Source organism: Antechinus flavipes, chromosome 3 (genome assembly GCF_016432865.1).
Source record: "Antechinus flavipes isolate AdamAnt ecotype Samford, QLD, Australia chromosome 3, AdamAnt_v2, whole genome shotgun sequence".
Taxonomy (NCBI): Eukaryota; Metazoa; Chordata; class Mammalia; order Dasyuromorphia; family Dasyuridae; genus Antechinus; species Antechinus flavipes.
Window position 1 is genome coordinate 567,895,658 of NC_067400.1, and position 23,996 is coordinate 567,919,653.

Genomic DNA, 23,996 nt, shown 5'->3' on the forward strand with positions numbered 1-23,996 from the left:
GGCCACCGTCCCCTTCAACTCAGGGTCCCCAGTCCAGAGTACTAGCTTAGTTCCAAAACAGAGTGCCAAGGGGTGGGAGATTGGGGGGGAGTTGGGGGCTCTGGTCCAACCACTGGCCACAATGGAATGCTGTTGTGGGGCTGGGCCCATAGCTTTCCCCCAAGCATGACCAGGAAGGGTGACAAGAACAAAGGCCCAGACACCTCTGGCTAATGTCGAATGTCTTTAATAGCTGTTAACTGCAACTCTGCAAAAGGTTCAGGACAAAGTTTCTTTGTGGGATTTTTAAATTACAAAACTAACAGCTGTTAGAATCTTTTTTTTTTCCCAGCTACAAAATGCTCTGGGGAGATGCATTATAATTTAAAATATATAATATTGCACAAACAACCAAAAAGGTTAAACTAAACATTACAAAGAGAATACCCCCACCCCTATCCCCACCCCCGAGAAAGATTCAGCATTTTCCCCAACTTGACTTTCTTGATGAACATGACTGATTGCCACCCTCCCCTTATCCCATGACGCTGACCCTTTTAAAATGGTTGTCAGACACACTAGCCTGGAAGCAGCATGAGGGTGTTCAGGAACCCCCAGCAAGCCCTTCCCCACCCAGAGAAGGAGGCAAAGAGAGAATGAATACACAGAAGCCTTCCCCAGATCCATGGACACCAAAGAAGAGAGGAAAAATCCACACTAGCCACATGTTGTGTCAGGAGGCAGGTGCAGATGAGCATGGGCCTGCCCCACAGCACATGCCCCAAAGAGAAGCAATGGGGGAGAAGGAGGGTGGGTGTCTCATGGCTTACCCAACGAAGGCTGGAAAAGGGTTCTCAGAGACACTGACCTTCTATCCTGCTTGTGAAGCAGTTACATTCCACATGGTGTGTTTCCTAGACTCCCAAGGAAAGGGACTGGAGACGCTCCATCCACCCCCAACCAAGGAACAAAAGAAAAGCTTGAAGGCTGCTGCTCTTGGATCGGGCAGCAGGAGAGACAGAGCAAGAAATGCAAGGAGAGCATGGCCTCACAGAGTCAAAGGCCTGTGACTAGCCCAGCTCCCGCAGGTCTGAGAAGCAAGTGCTGTACAAGAGGCACTGGGAGAGGGTGACTGTGAAATACCGGGATTGTGGTGATGGGGGGGGGGGGCAGCACTGGTCCCCAATCTCTACTATAGCACTCACTTAGAATCTGAAAGACAAAGATCACTCGAGCCTTATGAACAGAGAAGAAAAGGCCTGGCAAGGGAAGAGGCGTCCCCTACAACACGGACGTGGCCCCCCGTTCCCCAGAGGACAAGTGAACATCGATGTCATCCTGATGTCAGCCCCTTCACTCCCCCCGCCAGCAGTCAGACAAAGAAGGCCACCTATGGTAGGGTGGGGAAAGACATGACGGAGGTAAAGTAGCTGCTCGGGGAGAGATGGAAGTGGACCTAAGGCAGGACGGGGGCTTTCACAAGTTGTCCCTTCGTCTCTTTGAGCTAAAGAACAGGACATGGAGGGGAGCAGAGGGCACCACTGGGGGCTTGGACTCAAAAGTGGCTGTAGATGTGGCTCCCCCCACAAGCAGGCGGGTGGAGAGGTGGCCGCTGCAGGGTCTGCCCGGGGGCAGTAGGGTTATAGCAGAGTAATACGGGCTCTTCAGAGGCGGGGTACCGGCAGGCGTCCCCCCACCCCGAGAATTGGCACAGGTCACAAGACACGATCTGGCCTCAGGGAGGTCCTTTCTGGACAGCCCTGTGGAAAGGCCTCCCCTCCAGGAGGGGGCGTGGGTTGTACTCAGAAGATGGAGCAGACAGCACAGGGTGAATGGAGAAGCGTCCGGGGCACCATCCAGGAGCGGGCTGACAAGGGGCTGGGGGTCTGCATGGAGGGGCTGCTCTCTCCAAGCCCCCTGTCTCATTCCCAGTCCTCCCACTCCACGTCTTCCAGCTGCAGAGAGGGGTGAGGTGGGGGAGAGAACAAAAACCATCCATGTGTCTGTACTTTTTCGACTCCAACCCACCCCCAAACCGCCTCCTGCGGGGGCTGGGCCCGTGCACCTTTGGGCCTCCTGAAGACCAGGAATCAGGGCTGGCCTGAGAGGCTGTCACCTTCTCACTGGCAATACAGACTCGGTCTGTCAGCTGACTTTTCTTGCCTCTCCTACCAGAATCCCTGAAGTACATTTGTGCCACAGAGCCCACTAGACCTCACACTGTCAGCCATGTTCACCTGGGAGGGGAGCGGGACGGCTCAGTGGTCGGGGCCCCATCTCACTCCCCCCGCTGGGCAGTTTGCCGCTCTCTGAACAAAGGAGAGAAGAGTGCTAGATTTCTGAGGCGGGCTGGGTCCCTGGTGGCCTCAGCTCTGTCGCTAGGGATGGACAGGGAAACATCTCTTTAGCCCCAGGTTGGCCAACTTTGTGGGCAGGGAAGGGAGAAGAGGAAGCGTCTGAAGAGGAGGGTGGGTTGGCTTTTGCTGGAGGGCCCTTCCCTAGCAAGCACAGCCTCACCTCTCCAGATCCATCAGCTTTGGACAGAGCCAGCTGTACCTCCTCCTCAGTCATGTCCAGATCAAAGTCCTTCTCCCAGTCTTCACTGATGTCAGTACTGGAACCTAAAACCAAATCAAAGGCAAAAGGAAGGCTTGGAGCTAAAGCCTATCCTAAAGGGAGCTCTCAAACTTGCCTCAGTGACCCAGAACAGTCATCAATGTTTGTAATTTCCTAGCACCCATTCCTTTGGACTAGAGACTTCTGGGACTCTGAGATTTAAAGGGATGCACATTTTCCCCAGCCTAACAACCAAGAATGATCTTGGGTGTGCCAAGCTAGCCTAGTGGCTAGTCAGGAGTTTGGAGTCAGGAGAACTTGGGTCTGAATCCCACTTCAATCATTAGCTATGTAATCTTGGGTAAATTACACAATCTGTTTTGGCCCATTTCCTGGTCTGCAAAATGGTACTGATATTTGTAGTACTTATCTCATAGGGTGGTTGTGAAACTCAAAATGAGATAATGGATGCAAAGTCTTTTGTAAACTTTGGAGTGATTATTATTAATACTATTCTTTTTGACCATCTATATCAGGGGAATTGGGGGGCACAAGATAGCATCTGATGAATTTGGGTATCTGATAATAAACATTTGGACAACATGATCTGTAAGGCAAATAATTTTAAGATCTTTCACTCTATATATTCATTCAGTCCTGTGTAAGATACAAATAGAATTGTGGGATCACAGATGTGGGGCTAGAAAAGGGATCTTAAAACCATTACATCAGAGCTTGAAGGAAGCTCTGAGGTCATCTAGTATCTAGTTCAACTCATATCATCTGTTGTGATATTGCTGACAAGGGCAGTGAGAGGGAGAGCTGTCTTTTAGATGCCTTTGGATTGAAATTCCACTCTATCCAACTTCCTTCATCAGCCCCTAATTCCAGTTTCTGGAGCCAACCAGAAAATGCCTCATCCCGCTTTCCATGACATCCTTTAAAATCCTTTTGTCTTAAGTGTTCTCTTCTCCAGACTAAATATGCCTAGCAGCCAGTTAGAAATATATGATTCAAGTTTGGGAAGGTCTGGAACTGAAGTAATAGATCTAACTTTACATGCTATGCCATTGGATTGTACAAAGAAAGTACTAAAAAAAAATGAGAATACAGAGAAGGATCATATAGCAAGTCAGTCTGGAGGCTGAGACTCTCAATTGCCAGGAAAGGTTGGGGGTAGAGGAACACCTGATTCCTCCTGAATACTCTCTGCACTTCACATGAGGTAAAGAGTGTCTGGTAGACTGGCTTTCTAGGTCTCTTTATTAGGGGCTTGACTTCTGATCTAAATGGGATAACTACAGACATCTTCCCATATTTACAGCTGTACTGCTGCCAGTTATGGAAGACCCCACAAGAAATAGATTTTGGGATTCTCTTTATATTAGGAATAGCAAAATGGTTTGGAATGGTCAAGCCCTCATTTATGACCTCAACTATAAGAACTCTCCTAACTAATCCTCCAGTCCAACTCAAAACACATTTAAATGCTTACCAAGCATAAATCATGGTGTTAGGCACTGGTCATATAAAGACAAATCCTAAAATAGCCCTGCCCTCAAACAGGTTATATTCTATTGGAAGACACAGAAAATGATTATTTAAAAGGAAATACAAGGTAATTTGGAGAGGAATATAATAGCAACTTCAGGGACTAGCAAAGAATTTTACTTAAAAGTGGGGAAGATACAATCTTGGAGCAAGAAGAATAAATAACTTGGAATCTAGGGATTCTAAGACGGTAAGGTAAGGAGGACTTAAGTTGCAAAGCAGGGGAACAACCATGCAGAGCCATGAAAGACTTGAGCTACAGCAGGATTGTCTCTTGGGTTGATTATTATCCACCTTGAAGAATAGTCGTGGAAAAAAGATGGGGAAGAGAACAGCGATCAGACCATGGCAGGCTTCAAATGCATTTTAGAGGGGACAGAGAGCCAGCTAGGACATATTTTTGAATAGAAGGGTGATTACAGATACATAGCTGCAGAGGGTCCTAAAGATCCAATTCCTTCATTTATAAATTAGGAAACAGAGGGACAGAGAAGTTAAGTTGCCAAAGTCATGGAGGCTGGACAAGATGGTGTCACTTCCAAGGTCCTCTCTAGCTTTACCTCAGATCCTCTGATCCCAAACCCATGGTCAGGAAGAGGCTCTGAGATGATTTTGGTAGTTATGGAAAATGAATTGGAGGAAAGCAGAACCACTAATAAGCTGCTATAATAGTCTAGGCAAGAAGAGATAAGATAAGCTCAGGAGACTTCAGAAATGAGATATGGGGAGTGTACACTTTACAAAGTGTAAAGAATGACTTCTAGGATGTAAAATTGGATAAGCAGATAGGATAGCAGAAAGGAAGTTTTTAGAGGAAGATGGGGAAGACAGGTTTAGTGGGGGAAGATTATGAGTCCTGTTTTGATACATACTGAGTTTCAAATGCTAGTGAGACACACCAAGGAAATGTGTATCAGGTGATGCAGACTACAGTCTACGCAGGGGTCCTCAAACTTTTAAAATAGGAGGCCAGTTCACTGTCCCTCAGCCTGTTGGACTATAGTAAAAACAAAAACTTTGTTTTGTGGGCCTTTAAACAAACTTCATAGCCCTGGGTGAAGGGGATAATTGCCCTCAGCTGCTCCATCTGGCCCACAGGCCGTAGTTTGAGGACCCCTGGCTACAGTATATAGATGACTATAGATAAAGACTATAGTTTTAGCTGCTATTTAGGAGATCTGGGATGATCTGGTCACTAAGAAAAAATAGAAATAAGACACAGCCTTGGAGAACATCTCTGATAGTGGGAAGGAGATAGACAGTCAGCCAGTAAGGAGGTGAAGGCACCCAGAGAGTAGGAGAACTATCAGGAAAATGCTGCTACAAAGGGCCGTGGAAGGGACATAATTCAGCAGAAAGAAAGAGGGGTGCTCTTTCTCACTATTTTCTGAGCTGGGGGGGGAGGGTGCCATCCTGTTTTTTTGGACAACTCAAATTGTATAACCAATAGGCAGTTCAAACTCAATTATGTCCAAAGTAGGATTCTAATCATTTCTTCCTTTACAACACCCCCTTCTCTCTTCATGCTAGTTCAGGTCCTCATCATCTCTTTCCTGGATTATTACAATAGCTTTCTAAGTGGTTCTTCTAATTGGTTTCCTGCTCTCAAGTCTCTCCTCACTTCTCCATATTCTCCATTCAGTTCAAGTGATTTTTCTCAAGTGAAAAATCACTGACCACATTAGTCAATTCAAATGACTCCCTATTACCACCAGAACAAAATATAAAATCCTCCATTTGGTACTTCAAGCTGTACAACCAGGCCCCTTTCTCCTCTTGTCTTCTGAGACTTTATTTCTCTTTCCACACACTACAATCCAGCCATATAAGCCTTCTTGGCATTTCCTAAAAATCACACCATGACTGGACTCCATAGCTCAAAACCCATCTTTTGGAGGAAAGCTTTCCTGGCTTCTAGTGGCACAGGGGACTTTGGAATCAGAAAGTCTGAGGTCAAATCCTGCCTCAGAGGTGCTTACTGGACAAGTCACCAGCCTCTCTCAATCTCAGAAAGGCCATAAAATGGAGAGAACAACAGCACCTCTCTTCCAGAGGTGTGGTGAAAATCAAATGAGGTATTTGTAAAGCATTCTGCCAACCTTAAAATACTATAGAAATGTTAGCTATTAATAGTGTCTTGAGGATTATCTTTCATTTATTCATACAGGCCTCCCTCTTAAGATTGTGACCTCGTGGAGAGGAGAGGCTGTTTTTGTCTTTTTCTATAATCTCAGGACTTAACCCAGTGACTGTGTCGTGTTTTAATAAATTAAATATTTAATAAATGCCCACAACCTAGGGATATGTTAAGGAGAATTGAGAAAAGGTCAGTGCATTCAACAATCATGGAGAAAACAGTTTTAGTTGGAGTAGGATTGGAGGCCAGGGAGTGAAAAAGGGTGAGCAGGAGGTAGGCAAGTGGCTACAAGTATAGGTGTTTTGTTTTTTTTTTTTTCTCTATGAGCTGTGAATTCACAAGAGTGAATGAATAGAGGAAACCTAGACACATTTGTATCCAGCAGGGAGAGAGTCCAGAAACCAGAGTAAAAATGAGACTCACCGCAGGGGCGCTAGAGGGAAACTGAATCAAGAGCACAATTACGGGCCTTGGCCGAACCACAGAAAGAGAAGAGGACAGAACGAGATCGGGAGAAGCCTTACTAATAATTTGAGCTAAGAAGATGATATGAATAGTCTGTGTCCTCAAGGAGTTCACCTTATCCTGGAAGTGAACTTCCTGTAACCATCTGGGAAGGGGAGGTAGCACTAGGAGCTAAGAGAAAAGTTCTGAGGAGGAGGAGGAGGATGCTGAGCCAAACCCTGAAAAGGGGCAGAGGTGAGCTGGAAGAGCATCTGGGCTGAGGAGAGCCTGAAAAAATGCAGGCTGCTGGGAAAGGGGAGGCAATGCCAAAGGGTTCAGAAAGGCTGACCAGGTTCCTTCAATTGTGTCAGCAAAGCAGAAACTAAGGTGGCAATGAGAAGAGTGGGTCCTCTGAGGGTCTTGAGGAGAGAAGAAGGGTTTGGAACGTGGATGAATTCAGGAAGCATATAAAGATCCCTAGGAACAGTGTGGGCCTAGTCACCCTGCCTCGCGCAGGGCCCCTCTCTCCAGTATAACCAGGGTCTAGCAGTGGCACACCATGAGAGCACAAGCATGGCGTGGCTGAGGGTGGTCAGGGATTTCATGTCTTTGGAAAGGAATTAGCTTTCCATAATGGCAAGAGAATGGAGGTTCCAGGGGGTGTTAAAGAAAAAGGCAGAAAAAGCTAGGGCCTAGGAAAAGATAGGGCTGAAGATGATGACAGATCCAAGAGAGTAGAACAGAGAAAGCCTTCTGCTTCAGAGATCAAGCTGAAAATCAGCAGTCTGCCCTCAAGGGACTTCCTCTAATCTATCCTTCATGTTACTGCAAAGGAATCTTCCAAAAACATTGATCCTACTGATGTTACCCCTCAAATCAGTACCCCTTTTTTGGCTCCTTATTATCTAGTGAATAAAGCTTGACTTTCCAGATTTTTCAACAATTCGACTCCTGATTAGCCTTCAAGGCTGCCCAGAACGTGGCTGCAGCTTCCTAGGGCAATTTTTTCCACCCTTGGTGGACTAGTTCTGTCCTGTGCCATCTCCCATGCCTCTTTTGACCTTCCCTTTATGGCCCAGCGGAGACCATCCCCCTACTCAAAGGTGAATGCAGCCCTTCTCCCTTGAGTGATTTCTCCATGCACTTTGCTTCAATTTCTAGTTTTGCTCCCTTCTATCAGAGTCCCTTGGGGACCTTTCATCAGACTGGAGGTTCCCCAAGAGCTGGTTGGGTGTCTGCAATGCTAATTCTTACACACAGTCATGACTCAATATTTTAAAAGGTTTCATCACAGGATCACCAAAGACTTAGGGCTAGATAGAACCTTCATTAAATGTAAGACCCTGGTTTTTTAGATGAAGAAAATGTACCTTTGAGAAATGAATTTGCTCAATTGCTAGCAAATAGTCATGAGAATTCAGATCCGGATCTCCTGACAAAACCCAGCCTTCTCTCTTCTATGGCAATCTGCCTCATCCCTCACACAATTCCCCGGAGGAATAAAAGCAGTCATTTCATGAGCCTTGAGATAGAGATATGGGGACATCAGGGAACCGACATCACACTCTTGGGGGGGGAAGCGTTTCTATAAGACTAAGCTGTCAGACACTGTGCTAAACGCTTTACAAAGAGCCCATTTGACCTTCACAATACCACTGGGAGGTGAATGCTATTGTTACTCCCATTTTGGAGTCGAGGAAACTGAGGCTGGCAGACTTGCCCACAGTAAGGATCTGATTTGAAATCTAAACTCAAATCTTCCCGACTCCAGGCCCAGCTCTGGGTCCTCTGGCGCCACCTGGTGGCTGCACTCTCGGTGGGGAGGGGGTGCAACAAAACCAACCAGCTGGTTTTCTAACGGCAAATGATGTGGACACCAAGTAAGGCACAGCCTGGCAAGGCCCAACCAAGCCCCCTGGGCCCAGCTGCTGAGCTGTAGGTCTGTTGAGGGCCCTCTGAGGGCCTGGACAGAGGACTCCAGCACCCTCCATTCCTTTCTGTCCACGGCCTAGGACAGCCCTCCCTGGAGCTTCTTTGTTGCCCCCGCCTCCGGGAACATCCTCCCAGCGGTCAGTCAAAGCTTTCCAGCATCCGGCCCTGGCTCCCCCGTCCCTGCTTCTCGCCTCCCCATATGCTGGCAGGACAGGGATTCTCTTTCTTCTTGCTTGTCCTTGTAGTGCCAGTACTTAGCATGGTGCCTGGCACATAGAAGGCTCCCAGACCTTCACAAAGCTTTGAGAAGGAAGAAAGCTCATCTCAGGAAGGAGGAAGGGGTGGTCCTTTCATCCCCTTTGCTCTGCCCTGAGCAGCCACATCTGTAATTCTGTATTCTGTCCTGGCCATGTTTTAGAAAGAAAAGCAACCAGAAGGAATGACCAAGGTGGTAAAGGGCCTTGAGCTACTTTCTTTTCTTTTTTTGGAGGATATTGGGTTTAGGTGACTAGCCCAGGGTCATGCAACTAGTAATGGTTGGGGGCCAGATTTGAACCTGACTCCATTCACTACGCCACCTAGCTGCCCCTCAAGTTCATTTCTTAAGGGAATTTAGTTTGACAAAGAGATTTCTTCTGCAAACATGATAACTGTCTTCAAATATCTGAAGGATCATTATATCCCAGAGGATAATAGTAATAATAATAATAATAATTTTTAGCATTTATATAGGACTTTAAAGTCTGCAAAATACTAATAATACTAAATACTAAGTACAAAATACTAAAAATACTAAGAAGTAGACTAGGAACTATCAAGTGAAACTGCAAAGTGGAAAACTGAGGCTCAGTGTAAGAAAAGAAGTTAATTCTAAGATCCCCGAAGTGGTTTGGGCTGGGCTATTTTGGGAACCTCTTCCCGAATACAAGGATGCCCACTTGTGTATGTTGTAGGGGAAGTCTACAACTTCCCTTTTGCAGATACGAGTTGCTAAGAATGTTACCAAGATCTCTCCCAAGCCTGAAGTCCTGGGATCCTGTGGCTATAGCCTGAAACTCTGTTTACATATGAAAAAACAGGCCCATAAAGGAAACTAGAATCCTATGAAGTCAGTCAGTGCCAGAGATGCAGCTGACTCCTGAACTCGTGTCCTTTCCCTAGGGCATGCTGTTGCCTTTCACAGGCTGATCTCTTCACTGTTCCCCCAAATGTGGTCCTCCAGCTCCCACCCCCTTCTCTGTCAGGACCTTCCTCCGGTTTAAAACACCTAAATTTCTTTTCTGCAAATTACACTATTCTTGAAGCTAAAGTCTCACACCATCTGTAATTTTCCCCAATTATTCTTATATTGCTATTGAAATGTTACTGTTACTGTGACTCTTACACATCATCTCTTCCTTCTACAAATTTAGGATGGTAGAATTTAGAGTTGGAAGGGATTAAACTTTCGTTGCACTGCGAGATTGAAGAGAGTGCAGAGTACTATTGAGCAAGCACCTGAATTCACACATTAACTGGTGGGAGAAGGGCAGAGACAGGCAGCCTTTGACCTCAGCAAGCTCCGGATTCTGACTGATATCCCTTAGAAGGGCTGTTTAGCTCTGAATGCACCATGAGATCTGGTGACTCCTGGCTAAATCCTTGTCTTTCTTCACCTTATCCTCGATTACCAGCCTTATAACGTTATCATCGCAGCTGATACCAATACAGATGCTGCCAAATCAGAGCTCCCAGCTCAGGGTCAGTGAGAACTGATCAAAGCCAAAGCAGCTGGGATCTGCCCCTAATAAAGGGGGATGGCTAAGTAAGATTCAAGGACACTCCCAATATCTGCCCTCGCCCCCCTTCCAACGCCCTCCTAGGCCTGTGAGACCCACCTTTCTTGCCATTGTTGGAAGGTGTAGACTTCCCACTGTCTGAGTTCAATTCAAACACCCGTAAGTCTGTTGGTCCCTCCTCTCTCAGAGTCTCTACTCTGATCACTGGCTTGGGCTCAGAGCTGCTTGAACGCCCAGCAGGGGCTGAAGGCTTGGGCCGTTCCACGGGAGGTGGACCCGTCTCTCCTGTATCAGCTGTGGGTACTTGGTCTTCCAAAGTGGCTTCCAAAAGCTTTTGGGAGAGGTCCTTAGCAGGGGCTGTCTGCACTGGTGCTGGGGCTTCAGGTGTAAAAGCAGGATTGATAACCTGGGTCACAAGGGAGACGCTCTCGCTGCTTTCCGAAGGGGTGACCTCTGCTGAGGGGGAGGCCAGACCTCCCAGACTCTCCTCAGAAGGACTCTGAGGACTGCTGGCCCGGCCCTTCGCAGCCGAGATAGGGCTCAATACGGCAGCTTTTCCCTCTTCTTGGGATTGCTCATTCAGCTGAGCTGTTGCCAAGGGTCCTTCTATGTGGGGAAATGGAGAGGGAAAAGAAGGGGTTGACAATGTGACTGAACAGGGTCCCAGCATGTAACTAACACGGATCCAGTACGGACTTTAGAGAAAGCATCTGCTATGATCCTATGTCTTCTATTCAAATTAGCTGAGAAGCCCCTCATCCTCTTCTTTACCTGATGAGTTCCCATATATTCTTTAAAGCCAAACTCAAACACTGTCTCCTCCAGGGAGCCAGCCACCCAGTCTGGCCCTCAGACTTCAAACAGCCCTTGGCACCTTGGCCCTACACTGGTCATGTAATATCTCATCATGGTCTCCTAATGAAATGTAAAATCCTTGAGGGTAGGGATTATGTCTCATCTAAAAATTCTGGGAAGCTCGTGGCTCTTTGCACAGTTGGTACACTGTGAATTAAAGAAGGAACGATAGCACCTCAGTACGGCACAGCAAAATGCCTAGTGTTTGTGTCTAACTACAGACAAGTGGCACATCTGGTCATATAACCCTTCCTTCATTTACCTTCCTCTTCCTCCCAGCCTGGTTCCTCAGAGACACTTTGTTCTGCCCGTTGTTTTAGAGCATCCCTCCGTGCCTCTTCCTAGAGAAAGAGAAGAGACAGATGAAGGTCAAGATGCCTTCCCCCCCAGTGCTTTCTTCCCTTCTCCCTAACCCACCAACACTCTGCCCACCACCCTTGGAAAGGAGGGATGGACATACCTGTTCTAAGTGGTGGAGCCTATAGAAATATCGGTGCCAAAATTCTGAGTGGGAAACAGCTGCTGGGACCTAGAGAAACATGAAAGTCTGTATCACAGGGGAAGAGGCTGTATGAAGTACCAAGATTCTTTTGGGCTGTTACCCTCCTTTTGTACCAGACAATACCTGTCAGCAAGCTTTAAAACAATGTGGAACCCCTTAAACATTTCATTTGGAGAGGAGAAATTTCATCAAGCCCTTGGAGGAGGAGTCCTTTCATTCTCAATCAGGCATTGTTACAGTACCAGATCATGTAACTCTTCTGCTCACACATTTTCACTGGCTCCCTAGTTCTCATGAAATCAAGCTGAAAACTTCATATCTGATATTCAACCTCCTCTAAACTTTCTTAACTTTCAACATATACTTATTGTCATGTTCCAGCCTTATATTATATAAAAGTGCATTCAGGAGACATAATAGATGTCAAAGATGGGCAATAGAGCCAAATCAGACAGTTCACTATCTCCCACAATGTGCCCTATACTTTTCTCCTCACCTACAGAATGCCTGTAGGATGCATCAAACCTAATTAAAATGCTGCCTTTTCCATGAAGCCTTCCTTGATTCCCTTTCTCCACAGGCCATCTCTGACTGCATTTTGTTTTATACTCCTTAATGCACTCACCTAATACTGTGAATCACAGGTCCCTGTACTAGATTATGAGCTTCATGAGAAGAGGGTCAATGCCTGACTTGCATTTTGTGACTCCCCTAGCACTTAGATCAAGTCTTTGTACAAAGGGGCTGAAAGTTTGCTGAGTGGAAGAAAGGCAATAGCCTCTGTCTGGCTCACAATGATTAAACCTCTTGGTTCCAGTCCATGCTCCCAGCCATGGTTCCCTGACACCTGGCTCAGCTAGCTCTGCTAGTGGCTGCCCAGGAACCTCCTATGCTAGACTGGCCATGTTCAATCCCACTGCAAAGGGCATACCATCTTGGTATAGAGAGCCCGGATGGAGGGGCTGCTGATGAGCAGATTGGAGATTTCGTCTTTCTTTTCCTCCAAATGGAACTGAGATAGCCAGGTGTCAAATAGCTCTGGAGGCCCTGCAATGGGACAGATACAGGATGATACAATGCAATGTGCCCTCATAGAGCTTAAACTTCACTAAAGATCCCCTTTGGTCAAGTAGGGAGACAGACCCAGACACAATACAGGATTAGATGCTAAGGGTCTGAGAGAGCTGCAAACACAGGCAGGGAAGGAGATCTAAAAATGGCCTTTATTGTTCAGGGGTGAAAAGGAAGAGGAGGAAACTGAGTAAATTTCCTTAGTGAGTTCCTTAGTGAGTGGTGCTTTAATGAGCATTCCTGCCTCTACAAAATGAGGGCTGGTCCTGTGTAACCTCTGGGATCACAAAACCAGAGGAAGGCCATCTGGTCCAGCTCCCTCTCCTAGACATGAGTAAACTGAGGCCTGCAAAAGTTCACTGAGCAGTAAAAGACTGAGCAGGGATCCAAACTCTTTTCATGCTATCCCACTGCTTTGGGTCCATGATCCTGTGACTCGAAGGAAGAGCTCCAGAAAAGTGAGCAGTAGAGTTGGTCACCAATGTGGGAACAGGAAGCTAGTTCCAGCCAGCACACTGGCTTCTCCATCTCTATATAGGGCATGTGGAGGGGGTGCCCTACTGCAGCTCCCATGCCCCCTCACTTTTTACTTACCATCAGGCTCATTGCAGTACGTTGCTGGGTCTGACTGCAGGCTATACAGACGAGCCTGGCACAAGACACAAAGAGCACAGGGTGTGAGATGAGCTTCAGAGGGAAGCAGGGCAATTCCCCCCCCCCCCCCCAACTTCCCTGAAAAACTGCAACTGTCTGTTTCTTGCTTCCTCTGGAAACCCACCATTCAGGAAGCATATATTCCATTCTCCACTGAGCATCCACGAGAAAGTTCTGGCAGACTTTCTCTGACACTCCAGGGAGGCCCTGGGTTAACATGTAAGACTGTGGAGGCAAATCCACCCTCTGACCATGGGGGCTAGAAGGCCTTGGTTTTGGCATTCCCACTTCAACTCTTGGGAGTCTCAGTTCCCTCATCTGAGAAAGGGGGATGGGAACAGTACTTCTCCCATTGTTTATTTCCCAAGGCCATTGTGGGAAAACCCTCTGTAATCTGTGATAGGCAGCATATGTGACCGATTCTGAAGGCTGCCCAGGAGCCTGCCCAGCAAGGGTTTGTATAGCCCACCCAAAATCATCCTGACCAAGAAGCCCAGTCCCTCTTCAAGTGTCTGTGCCACAAACTTCTAACTGCCCTTCTACTCAAGGCTACTGTGCCTCTGATTTGCCCAAAGTCTCAGAGGCTTCGGCAAGGGGATGGTCCTGGACTCTGTCAAACATCATTGGATAAGCTGATCAGTGGGGGCTGAATTTTGTTCAGTCAGAGATTCAGGAAGATCCTTGACAAGAGTGGGGAGACTTTGTGATTGGGATCAGGAGACGCCATACCAATGAAATCACAGAGCCTTAAAGTAATTAGTCTTTAGATGGTATACTCCTGGATTATTAATGCTAAGTGACAAGTGAGGAAAGTGAGCTTTCACGGGGTTAAACTTAAGACAGGGAGGCACTTAAGGATTGATTTGTCTAAAGCAAGCTCTGGTGTTAGCATGCTACCAGGTTGTCTGTCCCAGCACAGTCAGTATATCCTTAGAAATTAAATCTAACTTGAATTCCAGGATAAAGGAATTGGATTTTTATTGAGGAATGAGGAACTACTGGAATCAAGATCACTTATAGACAGTATTTTATTCTAAAAAAGCTCCTGAGAGGTAGCTACATAGCACAGCATTTATTCAAATACTGACTCAGATATTTACTAGCTGTGTGAATTTCCTGAGCAAATCACTTACAGCACTCTTGGTTTGTCTGATTCCTTGTAAAATGAGGGGGTGGGCTTAATTATTTCTAAATTTTAAATACATTGCTCTATCAAATACACAACAAGAAAGAAAGAAAAAAATACATTGCATGTTGGTTTGAATCCTGGCTTCCCTGCTTACCAGGTAGGTGGTCTTAGGGAATCCATCTCACTTTGACGCTTGCTTTCCTTATCAATAAAATGAGCAGAGTAATTGCTAAGCTACCACTAGTGGCCAAATGTGGCCTCCCACCTGGTTCTGTGCAGCCGGGGAGTTAAGAATGGTTTTATTGTATATAAATATATAAAAAATATTCTAAGCTCATGCGTTAAGTCCAGCTATCTGGCCTGGAGAAAGGCCCCCAGCATGTTGAGTGTACCCTCTGTCAAAGATCCACAGAAAGCCATAGAGGGCAAGAAACACCCATGATAAACTATGATCTTCGATGAAAGGAGGGCTTCTTCCTGGTAGCATGTTGCCCTGGGGATTCAATGGACTATAATTCACATAAAGTAGCTTGTAAACCAAAGTGAGATAGAAATGTCAACTATGATCCCTATCACTGGGGACTTTTTCAGAGTATAGTTTGTTTTCTCTTGTAGCAGGAACTCCTAAGGTCAGTAATAATAATAATCTTTGGTAAGTCATTTAACTTCTGGCAGATGCAGTTTCTTCATCTGCAAAATAGGAATAATTCTTTTATTCCCTGCTTTTGAGGGTGGTTGTGAGGAAACTATGCTGTAAATCTTGAAAGGCCATAGGAATGGGAAGCTTGACATTCCCATCAAGGTCCCATGGAGCAGGCCCTACCAGACATTGTTTTATCTGAGGGGAAATACCATTTCTTTCTCCCATGTCTCCCCTCTCTCCTCCACACATACCTTGGCACTATCATAAAGTTCGGTTGTTCCTGAAGGTGTGCCCATCAGGGTAATGACATCACAATCAATGGTTTTGTCAGGAGAAGGGGCAAACGTGTCTGAGATCACTCCAAGAAAGTCAGATAGTCCCTTCTTCATCTTCTCTGTTGCTCCTGAAGAACCTTCAGTCTGCAAAGAAATCAAAGGAAGAGTAGAGAGGTTTTGTTTTATTTTTTTTAAATTTAATTTAATTTTATTTAATAATAACTTTATATTGACAGAATCCATGCCAGGGTAATTTTTTTTTTTTTACAACATTATCCCTTGCACTCATTTCTGTTCTGATTTTTTCCCCTCCCTCCCTCCCTCCACCCCCTACCCTAGATGGCAAGTGAGATGTTTTATTTTAAACCCACATTGCAAATGAATGAATAAGAGGCACAGAAAGAATGAGGAGTACTGGACACCAACTCAGCCCAGTCACCCTTCTTGTCTGGGGCTTGGTGACCAGCCTGGGACTGTGAAGACTGGAAAGAAAAGGCATAAGAGAACAAGGGAGAGGAAATACATGGCTCAGGGTTGGCCAAAGGGTTTGTGCAAGAGCTTCCAAGCAGCCAATCACAAGCAATGGGTTTAACTTCTTCTTCTTCTTTTTTTTTTTTTTAATTTTATAACTTTTTCTTGACAGAATCCATGCCAGGGTAATTTTTTTTTTTACAACATTATCCCTTGCACTCGCTTCTGTTCCGATTTTTCCCCTTCCTCCCTCCACCCTCTCCCCTAGATGGCAAGCAGTCCTATATATGTTAAATAGGTTACAGTATATCCTAGATACAATATATGTTTGCAGAACTGAACAGTTCTCTTGTTTCACAGGGAGAATTGGATTCAGAAGGTAAAAATAACCTGGGAAGGAAAACAAAAATGCAAATAGTTCACATTCATTTTCCAGTGTTCTTTCTTTGGATGTAGCTGCTTCTGTCCATCATTTATCAATTGAAACTCAGTTAGGTCTCTTTGTCAGAGAAATCCACTTCCATCAGAATACATCCTCATACAATATCGTTGTCGAAGTGTAAAGTGATCTCCTGGTTCTGCTCATTTCACTTAGCATGAGTTCATGTAAGTCTCTCCAAGCCTTCTATATTCATCCTGCTGGTCATTCCTTACAGAACAATAATATTCCATAACATTCATATACCACAATTTACCCAGCCATTCTCCAGTTGATGGGCATCCATTCAATTTCCAGTTTCTAGCCACTACAAACAGGGCTGCCACAAACATTTTGGCACATACAGGTCCCTTTCCCTTTTTTAGTATCTCTTTGGGGTATAAGCCCAGTAGAAACACTGCTGGATCAAAGGGTATGCACAGTTTGATAACTTTTAGGGCATAATTCCAGATTGCTCTCCAGAATGGTTGGATTCATTCACAACTCCACCAACAATGCATCAGTGTGCAATGGGTTTAACTTCAAGGCAAGCCAGGTCACAGCTGCTTGGGGAAGAAGGATGGAAGGACATTTCTAGGCCTTTCCAACTGTCCTCCAAGCCATCCTGAAGCCCAGAGATTTTTCTCACAAATTAACAAACACCCAATATCTTACCAATAAGAACATCCTTCTTCTTAGAGAACGGGCATGTGGCCCAAGGGGCACGGAACAATTGGGGGCATAAGGCCACAATAAAGTAAGGTGAGAATAAGGGAATGACTCAGTGGGACCAAATGAGGTGAGGTCCTGGGATAGTGAGTCCCCCCTACCTGTAGGGTCAGCAGCCTCCCCAAGGGGAGGTGAGCAGTTGGCTCTGCCTCAAAGATACTCACAGTCAGCTTTTCCTTGACCACACTGGCAGTGGCCGCGATGGTGCAGGCTGTGTCATGCTGGACCACCTGGCTGAATTCAGTAAGGTCGCGTTTCATGAATTCTAGGGCTTCTGTGGACTGTGAGGAGTGGGAAACCAAAGGTCAACTTCTACAGAGTTTAAGGGGCTGGGTCTCTACTTTTTTCTCCTTTCCCCTCAAGTTTACCCATGGCCCAAATGACCACTTTCCCAAACACTCCTGCACCTGAACACTGAGCTCACTAACCAAATCAAACTAGCAAAAATTCAAACTAGAATTTAGATATCAGAGGCAATTTTCAGAAGATTACAATTCCAAGCTCATATCAAAATCCAAATTCACACAATCGGGTTTCTCTATTATACAACACCTTGTCTTGGAAACAGTGCTCTAATCAAACGAATAATAATGACAATGATTACAATGGCATGCATTTTTAATGTTATTTATGATTTTATTTTGATTCTTAAAAAAGCAAGATGACAAGCTTGTTAAGAAAAAGTGACTAGTTGGAAGTCACCTAGCTGTTAAACAAAGCTAAGTGTTCAAAAGGAGTCCAGGAGTCTTCCTACTACATCATATTGCCCACAGGAAGGGATTCCCTTAGACCTCAAGCTTTCACCTCCCAAATCTCCCTTCTCTATTTCCACATATTTCCTTCTCATTTCAAACCGGGTTCTGATGAGGTGCTGGGTATCAAAGTGGGCATAAGCAGAGAAAGCCTGAAGTACAGATAGGATTATAATACTTTCTGAGGCAACCAGGGAGGGGCCTAGATGGGATCATCTCAGGCTGAAGTGGGCTTTTTTTTTGAGAAGGCCTTTAGTTCAAGTGGATTTTTCATTACCCCAGCTGGAGGTCCTCTACACCAAAGATCTGCTCCTACAGTAAATCTTTGCTAACTATTTGTAAGATGCTAAATCCCTTTTAGGATTAGTCTGCCATTGTACTCCTTATAATAGTAACTTCTCTATGAGATGTTTTCTCTTTAATAACACCTTCCTCCTGATTAATTGTGTGTTCCACTAGGGAATTTGTTGTTCTCTTGTTAAATGCTAAAAAGCCGTTTCCTTACTAACTCCTCTAGGAATTTAGCCTTCTCTTATTAGCAAAATATAATCTTTTGCCCTTTGATTTGGAGGTCTATGTTTACAAATTTTTTTTTTTTTTTTGAGTGGGGCAATTGGGATTAAGTGATTTGCCCAGGATCACACAGCTAGGAAGTGTTAAGTGTTTGAGTCTGAATTTGAACTCAGATCCTCCTGACTTCAGAGCCACTGCTCTATCCACTGCACCATATAGCTGGCCCCTGACCGGCCCTTAATCCCAATTTACTTTTGGGGTCTCACTCATAACCCATCATATCTTAGAGGCTAAACCCACTATTATGGTGGCTTGATACAGAAAGCGTCTAGCTGCACCCTGTAACCTCAACAGCTCCATGTACTCAACCTTCATGAAGCCTTCTAGGAGGAATTCTAACATGTTGTACCTATTTCCTTTATTCCTTAATTTCCGTAGAAATTATGTATGTTATTAGGTAAGACTACAACAATTTACATTTATTTCATAGACTCTGAAGGACTCAACTGGAACTCTAGAAACTCTTCCCTCAGGATACACTCTGTATCCTCAAATGGATATGATGACTCTCATCTCAAATCAGGACTTCATCAAGGGTAGAGCACAAAGTCTTCTCTGTATTCACCACAGTGCTCAGGACAGGGGGCAATAGAGACAGCTAACGACACTAACAACCAACCTACCCTGCTGCTGCACGAATGAACTACAGCTTTTCACAATCTCCAGGAAATGTTCTTAAATGGGAAGGAAGCACCTCAGAGACTACTATTATAAATGAAATCCTATCATTCATTCCTACAGAGTAGCAGACATAGCTCAGTACAGAATCAGGGACTGGGCCTGGATCAATGCCAAAGGTCACTTTACCAATTACAAATGCTCCGAAGACTTAGTCAAACAAAAAGCTACCTGCTCCCAGGAAGTAAAACCTGTTTTGGAGAAACAAAACTGGTCTTACCTGTCTCTTGCCTAAGTAAACAGTAATTAACTTCATATAGTCAACTCAGAAGCTAGTTTTGACAAAGTATCTTGGAATGGCATTAGTGTACATATTACTGGGCCACTTAGCATCCCAAGCATAACATGGCAGTGTCAAGAAGTGGAAGAAGGGAACAAGCATTTATGTAGCTCCTACTATGTGCCAGTGACTGCCCTAATAAATATTTCAATTCTGGGAAGTAGATGTAATTATAATCCCCCCTTTTAAAGCTTTTTATTTTCAAAACATATGCATGGATAATTTTCAAAATTCATCCTTGCAAAGCCTTGTGTTCCAAATTTTTTCTCTCCCTTCCCTCCACCCCTTCCCCTAAATGGCAAGTAACCCAATATGTATTAAACATGTCCAATTCTTCTAAATATATAATCTTCATTTTAAAATGAAGAACTTGAGACTTTAAAGTGACTTGCCCAAGGTCTCACAGCTAATCAATTGTCTGAGGTGAAATTTGAATTCAGGTCTTCCTTCCTCTACTTCAAGTCTCCTAAGAGCCACTTAGGCAGCTGGGGTCAGAGGACCCAGATTCAGATATCAGCTTCCTTAGGGATCTGTAAAATAAGAGGACTAGATGATGTACAAGGTGTAATCTTAGCTCTAACCCCTACCATTCCATCTATACAATATTTGCTCCTTACTATTCTTTCATAAAAATAGTCCACTCTAGACAGACTGGCCCAAGAACATGTCAGGCTCATTCTTGGCTTTTTTTTTTTTTTGCCTTTACCCATACTTGGTCCCTACCTAAGATGCTCTTCTAACTGCATATGTTTAACCTTTATCATATGGTTTGCTGTCTAGGAAAGGAGGATAGGGGGAAGGGAGAAAGAAAATTTGGAACACAAGTTTTACAAGGGTGAATGTTGAAAACTATATTTGCATGTATTTTGAAAAATAAAAAGCTATTATTAAAAAGAAAAAATGCTCAACTTATGTCTCTTTCCCAATCTGAAGCCTATCCAAAGTTTAAGGACAACCTCAAGTTTCTGCTTTTGCTGTTTCTCGTAACTTTTCAGTCAACTTTTTGAGAGTAATGACAATCACTGATTTTTGTATGCCCCACTGCTTAGCATAGCACACTGGGCCATGAATAACTTATAGAATTACATACAATCAGAATTTGTCAGATTACCTGGTCTATCCCCCTGTTTTACAGATGAGGAAAAGGAAAAGTTTTATCATGCCAAAAAAATCACAAAACCTGCCATTTGCCAGTCATGTAATCATGGCAGTCACGTCCCTTTTCTCAGACTCCTTCTTCCTCTATAAAATGGGGCCAACCAGACTTACGTTGTCTAATAGGACTGTTGTGGGGCTCAAGATTTTGGATTCAAAACATAAATGAATTATCAGCTACAAATATCCTACAACTAGTCCAGAACTTCCTACCAACATGGAAGGAAGAGCTCAAGCCTCTCCACAATTATGGCCTAGAAGGGGTGAGGATCCTGGCCCCCTTTTACCTTCTCTTTGACAACCTGGTAACTCTGCTGCAGCCAGCTTCTCCACCAGCCTCCATCCTCCCTGGGGAAGAAACAGGCACATCTTAAGAAGGGAAGCGGGAGGTTTGGGGAGCCCATTCTCACGCCTCCCCCCAGGGCACTGAGGCCATTTCCAAAGAGGCCCAGGGACAAGCTGTGGGGGGAGGGGCTGCCTGCGGGTGCTGGGGGGCCTGGCATGTTGGCAGGTGTGAGGGGGGGGAACTAGAACACGGAGGAGAGGAACATTCCATAGGCCGCGCCTGGGAGAGTTAGTGTGAGGAGAGGGGAGGGGATACCCTGGGGGTGAACACCAGGAGAGTCAGTCCCCAACTTGGAAAAGAGAATAGAAATGGGGGGAGGGGGTGACCATTCCACAGACTTTACGAGGGGTGGTCGTTGCAAGGGCTTGGAGAATGGGGTCAGGAATGCGAGAATACGGGAGGGTGGGAATTCCTTGGAACTGGAAAGCTGCACAGGGTGGCGGGAGGGGCCTGGCCTTGGGAAGGCAGGAACGCAGGGGGGCAAATAGTCGCTGGATTTAGGGGGACGGGAGTAGTGGGGAAAGGAACGTCCCTTGGACCGGGAGCACAGGAATGCTGGGGTATATGAATATTTTCAGGAATTAGAGGAAGGTAAAAATTGCTAAGGGGCGGGGATGAAGATTCCCCGGGCCAAGCAAGAACTGTGGAAGGGATGACTATTCCCTGGGCCGGGGGTGGGGTGGTGAGGGGCCCCTGGGCTGAGGGGACAGGAATATTAGGGGAGAGATGTGAACACGCAGCAGAGGGGACGAGGCAGAGCCTGAATCTGGGGTGGGCGGGGCAGGCGGGGGGGGGGGGGGCGTTAAACCTGGCCATGATTTCCCTTTCTCAGAACTCTTTACTCCTCCTTGCTCCGAGTGCCCCTCGCCCGGCCCGGCCCGGCCTCTTTTCCAGAGACCACGGAGTGGGCCTCTCCGGCCTCCATACACCGCCCTCCGTCTCAGCCTCCCCGCCCGACCCTGGGCCCCGGCGCCGGGATGGGGAAATCTCACCCTTCCGCCATCTTGCCCGCCTGACATCACCACTATTTACTGCCCTTTGACCTCTCCCTTTAGGCTCCGCCTATCCCCGCGAGCCTTGGTCCAATCCCCACCCCTCTTAGTTCAACCCACCTTCCTTCACTCCGTCCCCCGGCCCCAAAGAAGCACCAACGCCCACTACGGTGGCTTCCGTGGGACATAAACCCCAGGCCTCCGACAGGGCTGGTATGAGAGAGGGCGGGCGGGGGAGAAAGAGGAAGGAGGAGAGGGGGAGGAGGAGGAGTAGGCGGAGAGAGAGGGAGGGGTAGGCGGAGAGAGGGGGAGGAGCGAGGCGAGGAGTCTTGAATCCTATAGGTCCCTGCGTAACTCCGAGAGGACGCCGAAGGTTTAGGCGCTGGAGAGCCCGAAGTTCTTTGGGAAACTGGCTGGGCTTCTTTCCCTCCGAGCCCACCCAGACCACCCTGCGGCCCTCGGAGATGGCCGCCGCGTCCTGTATTCGGTTCTTTTCCATTCAATTCACTTCAGTTGAACAGTGATTTAGGCTCAGGTTCCCTCAGTCCAAAGGAAATTTCTCGGTCCCAAGCTGCCCAAGGTGGGAGCGGACCGTCCCCTCTCCGTCCTTGGCTTTTTGATCTCGGGGACCTTGCACGCCGTTGGCCTGCAACAGTTCCTTGCAGCCTTCTCGAGAGCCTTTCTCGAGGGCTCTGGTGCGTCCTCTCTCCGCGCCTCCGCTCCCTGCCCCCAGTCTTTTCTGTCTCTTCTCTCTCGGGCTCTCTCCCTTCTCCTCTCACCTGTCTGGCTGCTGCTTGGGCTCCTTTCTTGGACCTTTCTCCATAGCCCGCTCCTCGGGAAGGGCCTCCTCGGGCTCTGCCTTGGACTGCTCCGACCTTTCTCTTCCTGTGACTTCATCTGCTCACATGGGCTTTATTATCGTCTTTATGCAGATGACTCCCTACTTATGACCTGAGCTTCCCTCCCCTATCATCAACTACCCTCCTGGACGGGCTCCCTAGATAAAAGTTTCTAAGATGAAAGCTGGGCAGCAGGCAACTCGTATCGCGTATGCGGGTGTATGTGCGTATGCGCATGTGTCTATATAAAACTACACACATACATCTATCATCCATCTATGTACTTCTCTTGAGGACAATCTTTTCTCTTTCTATCCTCAGTAGCTATACTACAGTGCTTGACACATAGTAGGCTAAATAAATGCTTGTTGGTTGGTTGATTGATACCATCTGCCAGGCCTGGTACTAGATGTTAGGAGGAAAGAGAAAACAGTCCTCGAAAACTTAAACCGCTTAATCACTTTTACTAACTACTTAATCCCACCTGATCAGTAGCTTCTTGTCCCTAAAGCTGTGCTTAGCATATAGTAGGTGTTCACGATCTCCCAGATGAATTAAACTGAATGTGCCCGAAAAAACCTGAACTTGACCAAGTGTTTTTAGTTCTCTGAACTTGTGAATTTCCCTTTGCCCACTGCCTTGGATGTGCCTCCATTCAGTATTTTCCAGTAAAGAATTTAAGGAGTCTTTCAAGGTCTAGATCAAAGTGACCTTTTCCAGGAAGCCTTCTCCATCTGGGTCAGGTCTCTCAATGGATTTTTCCTACCTTTGTAGGTACATGAATTATTTGCATATATGTTTTCTATTCAACAAATTTCTATTAAGCACTTATTTGTAAGGCTCTGTACCTGAGTGATGCTTTCTTTCCCCTTAGAGGGTAAAGTCTGTGTCTTTTATTTGTGCCTGTTACCAACCGAAGTGTGAATAGGGCAGGAGGGGGGAAAAGGAACATAGCTGAGTCCATAAGAGGCTGAACAAGGGCAGCATACAGGTAATCCAGCACTGCAACCAGCAAGGGTTATAATCAAGGCAAGGCCTTCCTTTATGAAATTCCAAGTGCAATGTGTGAGTGAGTGACCAGAGAAGGTTCCAGTCATCTCACAGCACCCACCTTGGCTGTGGTGGGTAAATGTTTCTTTTGTCTTCTCTTCACAGAGAATTTAGAGCTGAAAGGAAACAGAGATCATGTAATCTAACTAGGTGTTTTATAAAGAAAGAAACAGGCTCAGAAAAGGGAAGTGACTTGGTTGAGGTCAT

The 23,996-nt window shown here is 46.0% G+C and overlaps 1 protein-coding gene and 1 long non-coding RNA gene across 6 annotated transcripts in view; one reads left to right on the plus strand and one right to left on the minus strand.

Moving 5' to 3' along the window:
* Positions 1 to 210: 210 nt before the first annotated feature.
* BSDC1 (BSD domain containing 1) lies at positions 211 to 22,839 on the minus strand. 4 transcript variants are annotated; one of them, XM_051987847.1, is made up of 11 exons: positions 22,680 to 22,839; positions 20,850 to 20,910; positions 17,289 to 17,405; positions 15,483 to 15,650; positions 13,400 to 13,454; positions 12,666 to 12,781; positions 11,693 to 11,761; positions 11,495 to 11,573; positions 10,477 to 10,983; positions 2,497 to 2,600; positions 211 to 1,934 (listed from the first exon to the last, which is right to left on the minus strand). In XM_051987847.1, exons 1-11 carry the CDS (start codon positions 22,721 to 22,723, stop codon positions 1,902 to 1,904), a joined length of 1,353 nt encoding a protein of 450 aa, XP_051843807.1. In that variant the 5' UTR covers positions 22,724 to 22,839; the 3' UTR covers positions 211 to 1,901. The 4 variants fall into 4 exon arrangements, with proteins under 4 accessions (XP_051843807.1, XP_051843806.1, XP_051843808.1 ...); XM_051987846.1 differs by lacking the exon at positions 22,680 to 22,839 and adding an exon at positions 22,021 to 22,643; XM_051987848.1 differs by lacking the exon at positions 22,680 to 22,839 and adding an exon at positions 21,901 to 21,949.
* Positions 22,018 to 23,996, plus strand: part of LOC127555511 (uncharacterized) — a 28,926-nt gene continuing 26,947 nt past the window's right edge. For both annotated transcript variants that reach the window (XR_007952227.1, XR_007952228.1), the window contains exon 1: positions 22,018 to 22,113. This is a non-coding gene — a long non-coding RNA (uncharacterized LOC127555511). The remainder of the gene's footprint in view (positions 22,114 to 23,996) is intronic.